Raw genomic sequence first — 18,918 nt, forward strand, 5'->3', positions numbered from 1 at the left:
TTTGGTTCTCGGTGAGGAGGATTCAGGAAACAGAAATGACATTATTGGTTGAAGAGTGGAAGATACTGATACAAATATGAGAAGGAAAAAAAAAATCAAGCAGATGCCTCTGCTGAATTAGAATGACTAAGGTGATCACAATATGAAATCTACAGTAACATTTCAAGAGGGTCAATTCCAAAATGAAAGGAGTAACACAAAAGAATAAAGAAAAATTGACAACCATATTTATTTGGGCCTGGCTAGACTCGAATACAATGGTGGGCACATTTGTTCCACATCAAGTTCTGGCCGCTACAGAAAAAGAAACTTGGAAAAAAAGAAAAAAAAGATAATCATTTAAAAAAAAGGAAAAAAAATTAATACAAAAAGCAATAAAAATAGTTTTTTTTTTTCTTTTTTAAAGAGCTAATTTTCATAATGGAGCAGTTATAGCTACTTGTAAACACTTGATATGATATGCCTAGGTTGTGCTTCAAATCACCACAAAGTAAAAATATTTACTCCTTTAATCTAACAAATTATATATATATAAAAAAAAATGACAATGAAATGTAATAACAACAATAATACTAAATAAAATTCTTTTTCCACATTTAAATCCTCATTGATAACAATAAATTAAAGTAAATGCAATTTCATCTACACCAATACAAGAAGCTTCACTGTAGAACTTATCTCCAACTGATAAACATTTGCATCAATAAATAGGTGTTAACATATGCACATAAATATACAAGACAAAATGACGATTTGCAACAAATGTAAACATGGACTAGGGTTTCTGTAGACATGAATCACCAGAGATTATACATTGATGCAGTTTCCTTTTACTTGCTGCATCATCTTCGCCTATAGAAAAAAAAAGACTCCTTTAACTTGTATTTATAATAACAGGTTGAAGCAGAGGATCATATAAAAACTGGTACAAGAAAATACAGGAGTATAATACAAGTCTGAGAAAGGGAGAAGGTTGTCCATGAGTGACACTTATAACAGACGGAGATCTATATCAGCCTTGTCATGGGAGAGGGGGAGGAGGGAGGGAGGGAGGGAGGGGAGGGGGAGTGTAACCCATTCCTCTTATTTACATCACAGAGAAGAAGTAGAGAAAATGAAATGAAAAAGTAATAGTAGTAGTGGTAATAATAATAAAAAAAACAACTAAATGTATTGCGTAAGAAGCCTACTGCAGACAAAGGTAGTGTCACACTCAGGTATATATATATATACAAGAAGGCCGAGCCATTAACATTACCCCAGAACACAGTTCCAGCTGCTTTCCTCATTCAAACAAGGGACATGCACATTCTACCACATGAGAATGCCAAAAATACATGCAACTATTTACAAATCACCTAGTAGGTGAAGACCTTAATCAACAATATGAAACAATGCAAAAATGGTCATAACGGCGACCTTAAATAAGGCAGAGTTTCGGCTATTGTTTATTGCAATCTGTAAGATATTTTTACAGTATTATCAGCTCATAAGATAATTGTAAGCTAATACTTGTCAGATCAGAGTGTCTACAACTGACTAGTAATAAAGGTATGAAGGTGAGTTTCCATTTCCAGGTCCTGTTCTAGTCAATACCTCAGTATATAATGCACACTGCAACAGATACACCTTCTGTGTCTGGTATTATACACTAAGTGATGGGTGGTGATTGTTATATCTCTTTACACAGTAGGAATATTCTCTGTTCCCAGTTACTGTGGGAACACTTAGACATAAAAATACGTACATGTCGCTGAGACAGACACAGTACATGAGTGCATGTAAATATAGTGGTGAGATATACTGTAGGTATATATGTGTATATAAAGATAAATACATACCTATGCATATGAAAAGTAAGATCGAGTTAAAAGTCACTATGCTCCTCCTTACTAGGATTTTCTCTGGCTTATACAGTAAATGTTTTATCACAATTAAAACCTGCTCAAGCCTTTCTATTTTCCTTTTCTCAACTCTTCCTTTTATCTAAATATAGTGGTCATTCTAAATATCTGCTGCTGTGACTTTAATATTTATTTCCGTATGAGGTTGTCCCAACGTCACTTTCTACTTGAATCGATTCTCCGTTTGCAAAGTGCACGTCTCATAATCAAGACTTTAGGTAAGACTAAATTACGACTAGGAGAGGAGGCCGAGATGAGAGCTAGTCAGGAAGCCTGTCGACTGCACCACAGTTCATGGTGGTGCTGACATCACAGCCACTACATTAAGTACTCTTGTGTGTAATATATGTATTCCTTTTTTTTATTTTTTAAATATAATAACTGATCAGGAATGTTACAATAATAGGACTATATAGCAAATTACACTATATATTGTGTGTCTGATATAACATAAGCAGTATAGCTATAAATTATACTTTCCTTTTCAATTATGTCTGGTTTGCTCTACATTTCCAAGGTAGGCCAACTAATTATTTTGAATCGTTTGCCACTCCAACAGCTAATGGTCACTGGGGAGTCTCACAGTGGAAGATGTTGCTACTATGAGATCCTTGAGTGTGTATGTAGGTGTGGGTGTGAGTGTATGTATATGTGTGTGGACACGTGTGTGGACATGTGTGTGGACATATGCATATGTATGCACATTTTATATAGCCATGTTATTGTGAAGACACACAACACTTACAAGCATCAGCTGTAACATCCCTTAATGACAAGCTCTTTGGATGTTAAGAGTACCGATTTGAATAAAGTTTGTAAAACTGACTCTCCATCAAAGCATTTTCTCGTATTAGCTGAATAAAATAATGTACAAAATTTTAATGTATGTTATATAATATATATGTGTATGTGTGTGTGCATAAATGTATGTATGTATTCATATATGTATATATGCATACAGAGAAAGACACACACACGCACACACATGCACACGCACGCATACACGCACACGCACACACATACACACACACATGCACATACACAATCACATACACACACTCACTATAAGTATCACTTATTCAAACAATATAGGAGATGCTGATTAAAGCAATATTATTGTTTTCCTGTGTTCTTCAAAGAATAGTCACTTTAAGAAAGAACCCACAACACTCTCTTTCTCCCTTTTCCTTTCTACTCTTCGTGATTGAGGTAGATTTTGAGGCCTTTCTCCTTAGATCTTAGAGTGCTGTAGCTGGAGGTGGTGGATGAGCTTGGGCACTGGTATTGCAGGTCGCGGTTGAGGCGCCGGTTCTCAGAGTTGACCAGGGCACGTCGCTCCTCTTCTGTCATTTCCTTCGGCGTTTCCTTCTTGTCTCTGGAAAGGATGACACAATGTTTATTTATTTATTTATTTTTTCTACACTTTATTGCATATTCTGAGGTCGTATTTTTAGGCTGAACACTGTAAAAATGGGGATATCTCAAGAGAAAAACCTCCAGCCAGGTTTCAGAGAACTCTGAAGCTACGTGAACGAACAGCAGAAATAACAAGTACCTATAGTACACCATGGCACCATCATCTAATATGTAGAGGGGCCTTTGGTCCAGTGGGCCTGAGCGTATCGACCAATCCAAGTCGCTGTTGATGTCCACAACGGACATGTCAAAGGGGAATGTCCCTTTACCTTTCGCGAACTCTATGTCATCTGCCTCGATGCCAGATATTTCTGAGAGCTGAAAAAGGGAGGTTATTTCCATGATAATGTGAAAATTTCAATAACTTGATATCTTTAAAGTATAAATACAAAAAAACATACTTTAAAATAAAAAAAAATTGAAGGGGAGATTTTACCTTTTCCCTGAGTCCTTCCACAGTTGGTTTGGAAATGATGACCTCAGCTATAGGGTCTGTGGTGTACGTTGAGGGTTTCCATCTCTTGGTAAACAAGGCTATTTCATCAGAACTGGCTGTCTTTGTTTCGGGACCCTCAATTATCTGAAAATGGATTAAGACAGCCACATTTAATTAGCACATGCTTAAAATAGAGAAGAAGAGGAAGAATTATGAAAGTTTTATCTTTTCAAAATTATTTATGACAAGTATTGCCTGTACACGCACGCACGCACACACAGTTTTTTACAACACACAAAAAAATTCACCTGTAGGAACAGTTCCCAGTTAGAGTAAAGAGGTATATCATCTTCGAATCTTTGCGCGTCAAGGTATATAGTCTGAGGGTTCTTCCAGCTCTTCTTCCGTAGCCGGACAGTTTCTGCTGTTAGTGTCATGTTGCATCTGGTGTTGACTTCCTTGATGATGGCACGCTTGGCACTGGCGACGGTGTCTCCCTTGCACACCACCCAGTCGATGAGGAACTTCGCAGGCTGTTAGATATTTTGCAGAATTTTATTTGCAAAAGAATTAGGCAACATATGTTTTATCTTCAAAAATCTAGTCAAGTAGTGATCTAAGTGTTAGCAATAACAAGCACTTTATGTAAAAAAAAGATAAATAAATAATTCAATAAAAAAGAAATGAAAATAAAATTGAAAATCATACAAGTCTGTTTTCCACATTAAACACACTATTTAACATCACTTACATCATCCACACTGTCAGGCTCAAGAAGGTAGACTTTGCCTCTCTGTTCCCCAGGCAGCAGAGCTCTTCCTAACCGAACACTTAATCTGGTGTTGTCTCCATACGATGCTAGAGTCTCAGTCATTCTGGTGCACTCAAATTCTTGACTGCAAATGGAAAACACAAAGCAATAATAGATTAAGTTTATTTACTTTTTCCCTTAGTAAGACAGCATAGTTGTTCAGAGAAAGAATGGGAGAGGGAGCATGAGGGGGAAGGGGTCTCTTATATCTAATGTATATATATTGTATGCAGTAATTTTCTTGGCGAGGTGAGGTTGCAAAATAACGAGACATACCTGTTTGAGTAGATTTTAAACAGCTTGAAGTGATCTTGTGAAACGCCGACCCACCGCTGCATCTCGTTCTTGAGCTGACCTATGGTTATTCTCTTATCCACAAACACTCGCAACACTGTAAAGACGATCATTTTAGATCATGATTCACAAGAAACCGTCATCTTACATATATTGGGAGGGAGAAGGGAGGGGGGAGGGAGTGGGTGGGGCAACAGATACTTGTAACAATATATGCACAATGTAACCTCTCTATAATTTGAATTTTTTTTATGTTGTAAAAAACAAACAAACAAAAAAAACTAATGACTCAATAATTCAAACATCTACTTTTTTTCTTCAGATTATAGCTTAGCTGCACACTGAAAAAATATGGAGAAAAAAAAAAAAAAAAAAAAAAATCTATAATAAATACAAAGCATATACTTTTACTTCTTTTCATTTGACTAATAACATACAAGCAAAAAAGAGATAAAAAAAAATAAAAAAAATAAAATAAAAATAAATAAATAAATAAAATGCTAACTTTTCTGATTAGTCTGGTCTTCTGTGAAGTACTCGGCTCTGAAGTAGCGCTTGACCTCCGTCTCCTTGTCGTCGTCCCCCCAAACGACGTCGGTGTCCTGGAAAATAGGCAAACCCCAACCATTGTCATCATCCTGAAAGAGGGAGAGACAACTACTGTAAAAAAACACAAACTCCACACAAAGGTTAGAGAGACAAGGAGTGGGGGACCTTACAATTCTGTCTTGATCTGGTAAGGGCAAGGATTTGACTTGTTCTTCAACACTTAAAAATGGTCTGATAATTATCAAGACTCCATTATATTTAGCCTGTAATTTATTGGTAACTGTGCAACTGGAATGAATGTAAAAGTAATATTACCATGGAATATTTCTACGTATCAAACAGTGTATGTACCATTCATTCATAAGTTTGTAGATATTCTTGTAACTGAATATGATTACAGGATTTGTATAAACACATACTTCTACCCTATATCATATACATATTAATACCAGTCTTTAACTTTTAATAATATTATATCAATACCAGAGTCTTTAACTTTTAATATTATTATCTTGTGAAAATGAAACTAACATCTATTGCTACTTTGCCTTTTGTTTTCTTTTTGTCAGTCCTTTGCACATTACCAATAATTTGTATTTACAAATTAAAAGATCAAGAAAACCAAATCATCTTCTCTAACTGACAAAGGTTTATCTTTCTTTTCTTTACCAAGTCAAACACTGTGCCTATACCATGTAAGGTTTCTTTTGGAATAAGTAACAAACCCAAGAATGGTAAATAAGAACCCATGCTATATCATAAATCAATCATGCATAAATTAGATACCCAAAAATACATTTGCAAAAAAAACTGTTATTGGTTTAAATAAATTTCTCCACCAGGAAGCCAATCAAAGATCACTCTCAACTAGTTACTATTGATAAACCAGACCACCACAAAAATATATATAAGGTTAACAAAAGTTTGCTAACGGAAAAGTGAAGAAAAGGACCCATGACATTAGGGAAGTCATACATATTCAGACAAAAAATGACAAGTGTCACCCAACAGAAATGCTGATGCAGTCAGAGGCACCTGTATTGGTTTCTACATCTGCCTTTTAAGGACAGATACAATGTATTAACCTGATAACAACGGGGCGTTTTTGGCTCTGATTGGTCTAAGTGCCAGGGTATTTCAAACATGTAGGCCTAATGCCTCAGGCTATTTGCCCACTCTGGCTGTGGCCGACCGTTGCGCACACAATCATCTGGTGTGCCGGCCATCAAAAAGCCATATCATGATATCACGTCCCCGGTGGCAAGTGCTACCACCACATGATGTGATATCATGTCACCCAGCATTAACAGGTTAAAAAATACATACAAATATTCTTCACTTTCAGCACAGAAGGCAAATATAACCAAGTAATAATTCATTGCATGTTAGAAAACATCCACATCACACCATTGTACACAATACACAACATGGTCATAGTTTATCTACTGTAAAACAAAAAGAAATAAAAAAAATCACTACTACAGAAACTGCCATCTCCCAATTCCTCTTTCATATAAGCTTCTACTTCTATTACCATTCCAGTATCACAGACAGAAAGGAAAGACAAAAGACACCTATTGTTGGGACAATGGTGAGCACTTAGTGACAACACAAGATGAAGCATATGAAAAAATCAAACATCTGGAAGTAAAGTTGAACTATATGCCAATTACAGAAAGAGGAAAAATACAAGGATAGTTGTTGTAACAATTTTTTTGCTATTGGGAAGGGGGATTGAGAAGATCTCCATGCATGTTTTTCAATCCTTATGATAAAGGTAAAGGGGAAAAATAACCACTCCAGTTTGGCAATATAAAGACTGCTAGAGGTATGGATATTCAGTTTTGATTCTATTGAATACTTCACTGTCAAAATAAAGGCATAATGATCAGAGGGAGGAGATAAGGAAGGACAGCAAACAAGTTTTGCATCCTACAAACATATTACCTAAAAGACAAATCTTTCTCCATTTTTATTGATAAAACTTTGATGGGAGCTAACTTTTCAAGGATAAATGTATGATATATGAGATGGTATTTTCTATCATATGCATACATAAATGTATGCATACATGTATTTTTCCTATCATGAATTACTAATCAGTTTCTGGCTGGACAAGTAAAGGACAGGATGGGAATAGAACTACATGCTTTTCATCACTCCTGCCTTTCTACATACATGCTAATACAGCAGAGTATAAGCTCTATAGCTTTCCACAGGCAGGTAAACAGAGGATGATATACAAGATCATTCCCCCCCTTCCATTATCTGTGATCTGCCTACCATGCATATGGTTAACTGCCATCAAGAGCGACAGTAACAATGTAAACTTTTGGAGAAAACACAAGACTCTGTAAAATACAATTCTCCTGTTGCACAGAGTGAAAGGATTAACCAATACTCTTTTGTCAAACCTTGAAACATCTTTTTCTGAGAAATAAGACATATGTGGGTTGACCTTAACACAAGATTAATGCACTTCAAAGATTAGATGAATCTTGTTTATGTTTAATATCATATATGAATAATGATAAAAATGACATTTTGTCTCTGATCATCTACAAGAATCAAAGACTAATATAGGATGGGAATAACAGGCACAGGAAAAATATATAACAGGGTTATCAATAATAGAATTTATAACCTTCCTTCAAAATTTTTCTTTCCTCTATCTAATTCAGCTGTCTTCTACCTTATATTGATCTTCAATTATTAGACTGAATAACTTTAAAACAATCTAATTAATACCTATATATAAATTTGTCAAAATGAACTCTGTTCACTGATCTTCAATGTCATGACAAGGTAATGGCAGTTAAAAGTGAAAAGGGAACAATAACCACTATTCCAGGAGACAATAAACACTATTCCAAGTCATATATTAAAAGGAGAGAAAGCAGACCTTAAATCCATTAAGATTTTGCAAGTGCATTTCAGAACAACAATATCAATTGCACATCTGTGACAAAGAAATGAAGCATTGAAAGGAACCTGTTTAATATCATTAAAAACTGGAAAGAGAGACTTACCTTTGTTTCTCTGCCGTTGTCCTCGGGGGAAGATGGCGAGGAAACATTCCTGTAGTCTGGCGAGTTACTTGTATCTGACAATTTGTCTTCTGGTGGATCTCCAACCAGAGTTCTGTAATGATTAGGATTATTTGATTAAATAATATCCATGTATCTGGTACACAAAGTAAATAGATAAAATCCAATTTGAAGAGCTTGAGAATGGGATAAAGATTTAACTAACTAGTATGGCTTGAACTTTCACCACAAATGTTATTGAAGTCATTAAAGGTTTTTGATACATTTCACATTACATACAGGAATTCTATACTAACAATAAAATTATGTATTGAGATGCCAGGTGAAAGGAAAGAAAAGAAAATCCAAAGAATGGACAATGGGTGGTAAGGAAACAAGGGGCAAGAAGTCATTCAAACTAAGAAACTGCAACAAAGCTTTAGGAGGAGTTTGGTAGCTAGCCATACACACTGCTAAATTGTTGACAAGTTGTAGGGGAAAGAAGAAGAAAAAGACTCGTTGATAGTGGTTTAAGTACAATAAACTGGGAGACTGCGTAAAAACGAGAGAGAAAGAGAAAGATATTGGGAAGGTTCAGTGTTCTTAGAACCACACAGAAAATCAAAGAAAACAAAAACTGCCTTCATGACTATATTACCTGTCACTGTCGCTAGTGAGGGAGGAATCCTCGCTCGCACTCTGGTCACTGTTGACGTTAGAGGAGCCCGCACCACTGTCTGCGTCCGCGATACCCTCATCCTCGCCGTCACTACCGTTACCCGCAGAGGTAGCAGTGGGCGAGGCCGTTGGGGTCGTCGCCTGTGTGGATGTTGACATGCCAGGACTGGGAGGCTGAGCCGATGTTGGGAGTGATGACGAGGGTCCAGATGATGGACTCACCATCGAGCTGTTGTTACTGCTGCCCGCCTCACTGCTTGAGCAGTCGGTGGCTGCCTTGCTACTAATCTGGCAAGGCAAAAGGAAGGATGTTAGTTGAGAAGACATATTTAGATGAGCACACAAAAAAGCTTAGATATAAATAAGGAAAATCATTCCTGGATAATATATGGAAGGAAGCAGACCAACATCTGAATAGTAAAGAACCAATAATAAAAATAAAACTATAGGGCTAATCAATGGACTAAAAATATATATATACATAGAGGAATATATACATATATACATATATATACATACATATATACATATATATATATATGTATATATATATACACTTTTTTTTTCTGATTATGCACTTGCCCAAAAAAAAGTACCCTAAACTCACCCCACTATCCTTGCTTGAGCAACTGGCTGGACTGGCAGCACTGGTTGCAGACACTGCATCCTCTGTCGTTGCAGATGCACTGGTTCCACTGCTGGGCACTTCTGGCCTTGGCTCTGGCTCCTCTTCCTTGTAGGGGGGAATCTGCATCTCCTCCAGGGCCTCTGCAGGAAATATCACAAACATTTGTTTCCATCTTTTTTCTTTCCTCCAGTACTGCTCATGGAATCACCATATAATTAACTATCCAATTTTCACCACATTATCATGACAGATGTGTTTACTCTGTTCTTCATTCTTTTCTTATAAATAATCCTAGTGCGGTCTTCACAAGTCTTTAACTATTTGGTTATCCTTTTCTGCATCACATTTCACATTGATATTCCTTTCCAACAACTATGAATTTTTTTTGACTATCAATAATCCAACTGCAACAGTAACTTGAGCTCTGTACTGTCCACAAAGAATAATATCACACACAGCGTCTTAAATCATGAATCAGAACCTATGAATTAAAAAAATTGCTAGAAACTAACCTTTACTAGTGTCTGGCAGCGGACAGTATAATGTTATGGTATTTTCATATCTGTCCAGGATGCTGTACATGCAAGACCCCGTGTAGAAGTCTGTGCTTTCCTTCCCTGATGCCTCAACATATACCTGGAAGAGAGAGAGAGGAAAAGGTAAGAGAACAAGATAACAAGGAGGTTAGACCTAAGATGAGCTAATGTTCCAATACTATTGCGAATTCAATCTAACCAACACTGTATCCTTTGAGAAATAATTTACCCATTATATTATCATTTTGCAATTCATACCTTATTTGACCTGTAGAATCCCTCCATCTTGAGAGTCTTCGTGTCTGCTGTTAGAGGTCGGAGGTCATTGTAATACCTCTCCAGCACGACTCGCATCGTGTCAGGATTCATGTTGAGGGAGCGGCCGATCATCTCCTTCAGCTCCCGCACTGTCATGTTGAGACTTCCACGCAGGTTGTAGGGGCCCTCCACTTCCTCCGTGGCCAGGTTCACAATGTGGGCCTTGATGGTGGTGCCTGCAGAAAAGACTCATCCTATCAGAAGTTGCTAGGACAGAAAAGCAATCATTTTGTGCCCCTGCCAGTTCAAAAGTGGACCACCACATGGCTTGAATCTAAAACCTGGTGAGCTTTCATCAACAGAAATAAGGCAAGAGTAAAGGGCATGCAGGGCCTTCAAAGAAAAGAGAGCTACACTGCACCACTCACCACCTGGTTTGTAAACCTCAAAGGCTTTATCTTCGTCTCTGATTTCCATCAAGAGATCGAACTTATAGGAACTTCGAACTCCGCCAAGGACCTCTGAGATGAGCTCGTCGTCCTGGCCATCGAAGGAGCACTCCAAACTGTCGTGGAACTCCTCATACTTGACCAGCCGACACCTCTCTAGCGGAACAGTGTTAGCAAGGCTCAGCTCCTGTAGATGGAAATGATGCTTTGATAAATTCTAAGCCTATAACTCAAGGTGAAATTAAGAGAACTTCTAAACAAAAAGATTGTATGGTAACATACAAAGTCCTATCCCTCAATCAAACTCTAAACTGTAATGAGAGAGAAAGAAAGAAAGATAGAAAGAGAAAGAGAAAGAGAAAAATATCTGACCTCATAAGCAAGCTTTGTGGTTTCCCTGAGAGTGGAGTCCTTGTGAACTCTTAGCTTCTTCTCCTGCATCTGAGTCTGGCCAGGCACTTGGCAGAATAGCTTGATGCAGCACATACATCTTTCGATCTCTCGCTGCTCGCGCTCTGCTGCCTCCTCCTCGGACATTCTTTGTACTAAATCCTGGAGGACGAGACAATGAAGGTAAAGTCATAGCGGAAAACAATGGAGGTTTATGTATCAGAATTCACCAACATGGTACAGGATAATCAATCATACGTCAGCCAAAATCCCTTTCAGTAAGGAGTAATCCTTGCCTTGATATGTTGAGGGAGCGCCTCTTTAGAGTAGGCATCCACATTCCTCTCCTTGTTGATCTGTCTGTACATGAGCATGTAGGCGTTGGCACTGGAGCTCCAGCTATAGCATGGCACTCTGTTTGTGCCTCCGCCATATGTTTTTCTGATGTCGTCATATGTAATCTGGAATTTGGCAAAAAAAATAAAATTGTATGTAGTGATTCATGCTATTTTTTAATGTAAAAAATATCAAATATTATTGTAGATAAATACTATTGAATATATATATAGTCAATTTGCCAGCTTCGGACTCACCTTGGATACACTTTGGTCATTAAAGCAGAACCATTCATCTGTTCTGAAGTCCTTTATGTAAGCGTAATAGTGCCCCCCTGATGCACTGCCTGCATGGACCATGATTGAGAAAAGTTCATACACATAGGGTCCATTGGGCAAGCAATTCTTGTTCTTCTCATTGTTCATACTGCTAACATCAATACCTTCATCTTCGTCCTTGGGCAAGAGAGACAAAAGACAAAAATAAAAATAAAAATCAAGTAAATTTTCTGTGTAATAATATTTACTAAGGGATAACCTCTTTGGACACACATACATGGAATTTAAATTAATAAAAAATACGATCCAGGCCCTTCCCTACAGCTCACACCCTCAAGGGATCAAAGCCTATGCCATGTCACTCACCTGATTGTCTGACTCAGGCTGGGAGTTGGAGGTGTTCTCGACTGAATTGTCTTCCACGTCCAGCGCTGATCCAGAGTCTGTGGTAGAAGCATCATCCAATTTGTCTGTGGTGGGTTTGTCTGGTGTTACAGCAGTGCTGTCCTCCTTTGAGTGGGTCTCTACAAAGCTGTTTAGGTCCAGTATGTTGGGGAAGGTCACTCTGAAAGACAAGGGGGTAGGGTCAGGAATTGTGGATGGCTAGCAACATCTCTCAAAATACTGAAACTGACATTCAGAAGAATATAGTTACTGCAAACGTCAAGAGATAAAAAAAGACTGATAAAGGAAGAAGATAAATACACCTATTTATTTAGTGTTTTAATCCATCTTTATAAGGAAAGTGACATGAATCATGTTGCCATATTCCTACAAATCTAAAATATGTTGTAACAGGCTCTGTATTAACTTCCAAAATCCATATCTGTTTAACAACTTATAGGATAGTAGAGAAAAGATTCATAAATAAAAGACAAAATTACAGCACACACTGAGACGTCCATGTACTTACTTGTCATTCAACTTGATTCTATGCAAGGTCTGATAGTCAAAGTCGAAGCGCATGAGGTGTATGGTGAGCAGGTAGGGGAAGCGTGTGAATTTCAGCCCTTTGTGAGCATCACACAGAGAATCACATTTTGAGCATTTGTATTTGTTGTTCCCTGTCAGAAGCTCTGGCTCCACGAAAGCCCTCAGGGCTTCCTCCTGTTTAGGGTTAGAAATGGGGGGAAAATATGAATACAAATGACCTAAGCTGTGGGTATGCCTCCTTCAGCCTTATTCATGGGAGACTTTGCTCTTCAGTTGCTTTGACCACTGATCTGCCCTAATCAGAGATAATCAGATGATAAAATGAATTCAATAAGGATACAAAGAAAGTAGGACACTAGGAAAGATATAACTGGAAAGAAAGAAACCTCACAAAAATGAGAGGTACATAAAGTGGAAGTTACAGAAATGGATGAGAAGGGAGAAGGACAAAGAGGCAAAGAGTATAATGCATGATGATGAGACAAGTTTCGCATGATTTTTGTTGCCATTTAAACAAATTTCTGTGTATCCTGTGACACAAGGCAAAGGTAAAAAAGCTGAAACATAATGAAAATGAAGAAAAGTCACTCACCACAGACTTGTATGCAGAGCTTGAGCCAAAGGGTCTGATGGGAAGAGGAATGTCCAGGTACGTGTCCTCCCGGGCTCCCTCATTGCCGCACTCTAGGCACTTTACGTAGTCCTTCATCTTGCCTATTATTGATGCAATCAAAAGTATTCCATTCTAAATTCTAGGGCTGTAAATAGCTTCCTTACAGATTAATATCTGCACAGATAATTCAAATATATTTCTAATATATTTCTAACCTCACGATCTGATTACCAAAAATTTCCAAAGATATTCACCAGTCTCAAATTAATATTTCTTTTAAAATGAACATCAATCAGCACAAAATAAACCTGAACAAATACCATACCTTCATAGAGGCTGTTGATGAGGTCTGACTGATGGGTGTTCTTGAAGCACTGCTCAAGCGCATCAAACATGACCCGACAGAGCTCCTGGATGTCATGCTGCTGCCATGCCTCACTGCTGTCCCAACCAAAGCTCTTAGTTAGGTTGGTCGTTTCCACGGCTGTCTTGTTAGTGGTCTGCAAATGCAATGGGGTGAAATGGCTTACCTTTTTAGTTGAAGATATGTTAAAGCTAGGTAGAGTAGCCCAACTCTTTAATTTCAGCCATTATGTTTACAAATTCAAGAACCTATAAAAACAACAAACAAAAAGAAATCCCTTTCCCTCATCCTTTCTCAACAGCTAACAAAAAAGAGAAAAAAAGAAAAAAAGAAAAGAAAAGTAAAGCATAACATAACTGTTGAGTACAGCATTACTGACAACACAACCCAACAATCTGAGCACTCTTTACTGAAGCCTGAATATGAATCTTTCCTCACGCACAACTCTACCCCAACTCCTATCCCATTACACAAATCAAATAATTCAACATAACCCATTCATTCACCCATCAAAAAATACTCCACCGAGACTCTCACCTGGAGGAGCAAGAAGAGACGCTGGATCTGGCAAGGGATGTTCTTGGATGCCTCCTCCTCGGAGCCCTTGAACTCCCACTGGTAGATGGCGTTGCGGAACTCAGGGGTCATGTATAGCGTCTGAAGCAGGCTGTTGAGGTAACAGGTCATGGCTTGGTTCACCAGACCCGCATAACCTGTACCAGAGACAAGAGAGTGCAATTTGTAGGGTGAATGACTCTTTCCATTATTCAACTTGCAAAAACTTTTGGTCGTCCATTTTATGATCATCATTGCAGAGGCAAGTCCGACTGAGGAGTAACGCAGTATAGTCATGTTATACCAGTTGGTTAAGAATTAAAGAGGGAAATGAATCACACACAAAAAACAATCTTAAGAACTTTTCAATTCAAGGCATTTCTTTGAGTACATGATTAAAAGAGAGTAAACAGGCCAACATATTATTGGAGGCAGGCAGGCAGGCAGGCAGGCAGGGAGACAAGGTGGGAGGGGAGAAGGAGAGGGAGAAAGAGAGGAGGCTTAGAGAGTGAGAGAGAGAGAAAAGAGTAGAGAGAAAAGAGAGAGTAGAGAGGAGAGAGAGAGTAGAGAGAGAGAGAGAGTAGAGAGAGAGAGAGAGAGAGAGAGAGAGAGAGAGAGAGAGAGAGAGAGAGAGAGAGGAGAGAGGGGAGAGGAGAGAGGAGAGAGAGAGAGAGAGAGAGAGAGAGAGAGAGAGAGAGAGAGAGAGGAGAGAGGGAATGGGGAAAAGGGGGAGGGCAGAGAGGAGAGAGGAGAGAGGAGAGAGAGGGAGAGGGAAAGAGAAAGAGAGAGAGAGAGGGAGAGAGAAAGAGAGAAAGATAAAAAAAGATAAAAAAGGGACCGAGATACAAAAAGGAAGGAAAGAAAAAGAGAGAAAAAAAAAAGAAATAAAGAGGAAGGAGAGAGAGAATGAGAGGGAGAATGTACAAGAGAAGACGTGTGTGAGGAGGTTCTACCAGCACTCACCTGTCTCGTGTTTAATGAGAGCTGCAGAGTAAGAATATTCAGGTGTGTTGCTATACGTACTACTCCTATCAAACCACTTTTTCTCACTAGCGCTGGCTGTGGGGGAGGCCGAGGCCCCAAGGCTGAGGTCGTCCTCGTCCGTGCGCCGGGGAGGGTGTCCGCCCATGTCGCACAAGATTAGGTTGTTCCTTGGGGTGCCCTCCACCTGGAACCTTGCGTCTGCTAGTGTGCGCTCTGCCTCCATTTTCTCGATCTCCACCTAGAAGAGTTAAATTGGTCATGTCTGATCCCTCCATGATACTTGATGAATGAATTGTCAGCAATGAACTTACATATCCATCTGCATGGGGGGGGGTCATTGAAATGAATATATATTCTAATATATGAAAAATATTTTTTCTCTCAGGAAGCATGTATTTGATGACAAAAAAGGCAAACGTTCCTTTAATCTGACAGTGTTTTACATTTAAATCCACTGAACTTGAGGCATATCATCATTATAAAATGATGTAATAAAAGTTGCTAAGCAGGCGGAATTTTGAATTTTTAGTCAAAAGAGCAAGAACATTTCATGCTATATGTATCATCAATAATTAAATCAAATACTTTAGGTACTGCATGTTTAAGTGAAATATTTTGAATATATAGTAATCTTGATGAGTAAATTTACTGTGCAGATTAACCCTCTGAGAATGAAATATTTTGGCTCTATTCAAGTTATACAAAATTTTATAACTTCCCTTTGCATTCTGGCACTTTAAAAATATTCCAGGATGAAGCCATGGCTGAACCCACCCTGAACTTAGGACTGTCTGCAGTATCATGGTTCAAGAGCAAAGTATCAGCTGGTATTGGCTTTTTTTTCAAACACCAATATCTCCTAACTTGACCAATGCCATGGATACTAATATTTTGTCCCATGCCTACTATATACACACACAAAAGGCTTCTTCAGTGATATTGTACCTTTGGTGAATGCAGAAAAGGGAGTTGTGGGAAACAAGAAGAAGAAGAAGAAGAAGAAAAAAAAAAAATACTGAAATGATTGCAAATGTACCAATCAAACCATCATTCTGCCCATTAGGAGCCCACTCACCTGGTCACCATTGGAACACTGCAAGATGAGAGAGAAGGAGTCTGGCTCATACTTGAACCGCCGTCCTACCTCCTGCATGAGCTCGCCACATGTTGATGTGGCAGGTGTAACAATCGTGTCCTTGTTGACAGTCGCAGTTAGGCTACTCATATCACGCACTATAACAAACACACTCACATTACTCAGCTCTGAGTCAGAGTCTAATAGAGAGTCAGCACGAGTCTTTGCGTCATTACTGCAAGGGGCGGCACTAGCACCCTCCACACAACTGTCTGCTTCACTCGTGACAACTTTGTCCACGGAACCACTTGACGCGCCCGCACTAATGGCTTTTGCTCCCTCAGCATCTTCAGATAATGGAGACTTGCTGCTTCTCGAAGAACTTGAGGAGGCCCTGGTGATCTCTATGACACTGCTAGTCTCCTTCGCTCTCGTTGAGGGTTCTGGTTCTGGAGATGCTTCTGCCTGGACCGGTTCTTTGGCGTCCACACTCTCACTCTTATCCTCAGCTTTGGTGGCTTCTGCTTTCTCAGCTACCAGAGGCTTCTCCGATTCTTCTGAGACGGTCTTCTTCGTTGCAGAAACGTCCTCCTTTTCCTCAGCCTCCTTGGTGGTTGGAGCCTTTGCTTGTGAGGGCTCTTTGCTCTCTGTCTCCTCCATTTGTGGGACATTTGTCTTAGCTGGCGAGGCCTTCCTTGCTGGACTTCCTTTCCTCTCGGGCGTTTCCTTTTTCATGGGAGACTTCTTCTTTAAGGGGCTCTCCCTACTCTCAGGCGTCTCTCTCTTTTCTACTGATTTGCTCTTCTCTAGTGTCACCTTCTTCTCAAGAGAATCTCTCTTTGCTGGGCTTGCCTTCCTCTCCATGGACCCTCTCTTTGCTGGACTCTCCTTCTTCTCAACTGCTTCTTTCCTCTCTGATGAATCCCTCTTTGCTGGACTCTCCTTCTTTTCCACAGAGTCTTTCTTTACTGGAGATTCCTTCCTCTCTGATGAATCTCTCTTTGCTGGGCTCTCCTTCCTCTCAACTGTTTCTTTCTTCTCTGGGGTTTCCTTTCTCTCTGTGGAATCTCTTTTAGCAGGACTCTCCTTCTTGTCTGTGGTTTCTTTGGCTTCACTCTTGGGAGTGCTCACTTCCCTTTCAGCAGACTCCTTCTTCACAGATGGCTCCTTCTTCTCTGGGATTTCTTTAGTCTCACTGCTACTCTTCTCAGCAGAAGACCTCAAACTGGAAGGGGTTTTCTCTCCATTTTCTCTCTTAGTATCAGAGGAATCTTTGGTGTCTGAACTGTCTGTTGTCTTGACGTCACTGTCATTCTCTCCAGTCTTTGTGATCTTCTTGGGCAAACCTGGTACCTTCTTAGGGGACTCAGAGCTCTTCTTGAAGACGATCTTCTTTGGAGGTGACACCTCCTCCTCTGACTTCTTGTTGAACTGGCCAATGGCGTTGGCAACGAGGGAATTGGGATTCTTCTTCTTGACAATCTTTATGGTCTTGACCTTGGTGGTCTTGGTGAACTTGCTGGTTGTGGTCTTGGTGGATGTCTCCTCCGCGTTGTCGGTCACGGTGGTGACGCTGGTGGCACTGGCGTCGACCGTCACCTGTGTGCTGGCTGTGGCAGAAACCTTCTCCTCTCCCCCTCCCCCTCCTCCGTCGCCTCCATCTCCCCCACCGCCATCCTCTACACTCTCAGTCTGCTGAAGGAGGAAAAAACAGCCAGGTTAGATTTGTGATCACACAAAAGCAGAAATTCAGGGAAAATTTAAGTACTCTTATTTACTACTGACATACTTGCAGGACTGGATGACAAGAAACAATATTTTTTGACAACCCTTTCACAAATTTATGTCAATTTCAAACTGCAAAAACCTGCATGTAATACTTTTGATTACATATGCATTGAAGAACTGCAAATGGGAGAGGAGTTTCAGAAAGAGCTTAAAGCAGCATCTGATATATTGGCAAAAAGTCAGGAAACCTAAGTCACATCTTGGCAGAAGTATTGGAGGGATGTCAAGTTTTCTGCAGAATTTCTTCAGCTTTCATGGCTATAACTCAATCACATCAGCAGCTTCATTACAACCACAAGATCTACAGCAAAATATACTCAATAATAAAGCACAACAACATCATTCACAAATGGGTGATCCATAATTACACATTAACCTCATCATTCACCAGCACATCACAATCACATGATCACTGCAAAGGATACACACACCATGAACAATTCCACATGCACTAATTAATCTCTCTCTCTCCTTCAATGCACTACAAATATTTCAACTATGAATTACAGCAACAACTTGCCATTTCTTCATCACAATAATCATTCACTCTCTAATTTACTAATGGTAATTAAATAATCACAGGCATGTTTTCACCATGAATCAGAGTGTCCATTTCC

The 18,918-nt window shown here is 39.2% G+C and overlaps 1 protein-coding gene across 21 annotated transcripts in view; it reads right to left on the reverse strand.

The window, feature by feature from the left end:
• Nucleotides 1–210: 210 nt before the first annotated feature.
• Nucleotides 211–18,918, reverse strand: part of LOC122258782 (ubiquitin specific protease 47) — a 48,723-nt gene continuing 30,015 nt past the window's right edge. For 6 of the 21 annotated variants that reach the window (XM_043024965.2, XM_043024968.2, XM_043024957.2 and 3 more), the window contains 23 exons: nt 16,514–18,208; nt 15,418–15,676; nt 14,437–14,612; nt 13,861–14,035; nt 13,515–13,636; nt 12,903–13,096; nt 12,356–12,554; nt 11,969–12,166; nt 11,672–11,836; nt 11,358–11,537; nt 10,965–11,172; nt 10,537–10,772; nt 10,255–10,378; nt 9,722–9,882; nt 9,095–9,402; nt 8,440–8,551; nt 5,367–5,499; nt 4,844–4,958; nt 4,508–4,652; nt 4,065–4,289; nt 3,757–3,900; nt 3,460–3,638; nt 211–3,279 (listed from right to left, as the gene is read on the reverse strand). In XM_043024965.2, the coding sequence (XP_042880899.2) occupies nt 3,096–3,279; nt 3,460–3,638; nt 3,757–3,900; nt 4,065–4,289; nt 4,508–4,652; nt 4,844–4,958; nt 5,367–5,499; nt 8,440–8,551; nt 9,095–9,402; nt 9,722–9,882; nt 10,255–10,378; nt 10,537–10,772; nt 10,965–11,172; nt 11,358–11,537; nt 11,672–11,836; nt 11,969–12,166; nt 12,356–12,554; nt 12,903–13,096; nt 13,515–13,636; nt 13,861–14,035; nt 14,437–14,612; nt 15,418–15,676; nt 16,514–18,208 (5,637 nt within the window). In that variant the 3' untranslated portion in view covers nt 211–3,095. The remainder of the gene's footprint in view (nt 3,280–3,459; nt 3,639–3,756; nt 3,901–4,064; nt 4,290–4,507; nt 4,653–4,843; nt 4,959–5,366; nt 5,500–8,439; nt 8,552–9,094; nt 9,403–9,721; nt 9,883–10,254; nt 10,379–10,536; nt 10,773–10,964; nt 11,173–11,357; nt 11,538–11,671; nt 11,837–11,968; nt 12,167–12,355; nt 12,555–12,902; nt 13,097–13,514; nt 13,637–13,860; nt 14,036–14,436; nt 14,613–15,417; nt 15,677–16,513; nt 18,209–18,918) is intronic. The other 15 variants (XM_043024967.2, XM_043024969.2, XM_086544904.1 and 12 more) reach the window with 6 other exon arrangements.

Source organism: Penaeus japonicus, unplaced genomic scaffold, assembly GCF_977035675.1.
Source record: "Penaeus japonicus unplaced genomic scaffold, GWHDUDI00000001_assembly GWHDUDI00000015, whole genome shotgun sequence".
Taxonomy (NCBI): domain Eukaryota; kingdom Metazoa; phylum Arthropoda; class Malacostraca; order Decapoda; family Penaeidae; genus Penaeus; species Penaeus japonicus.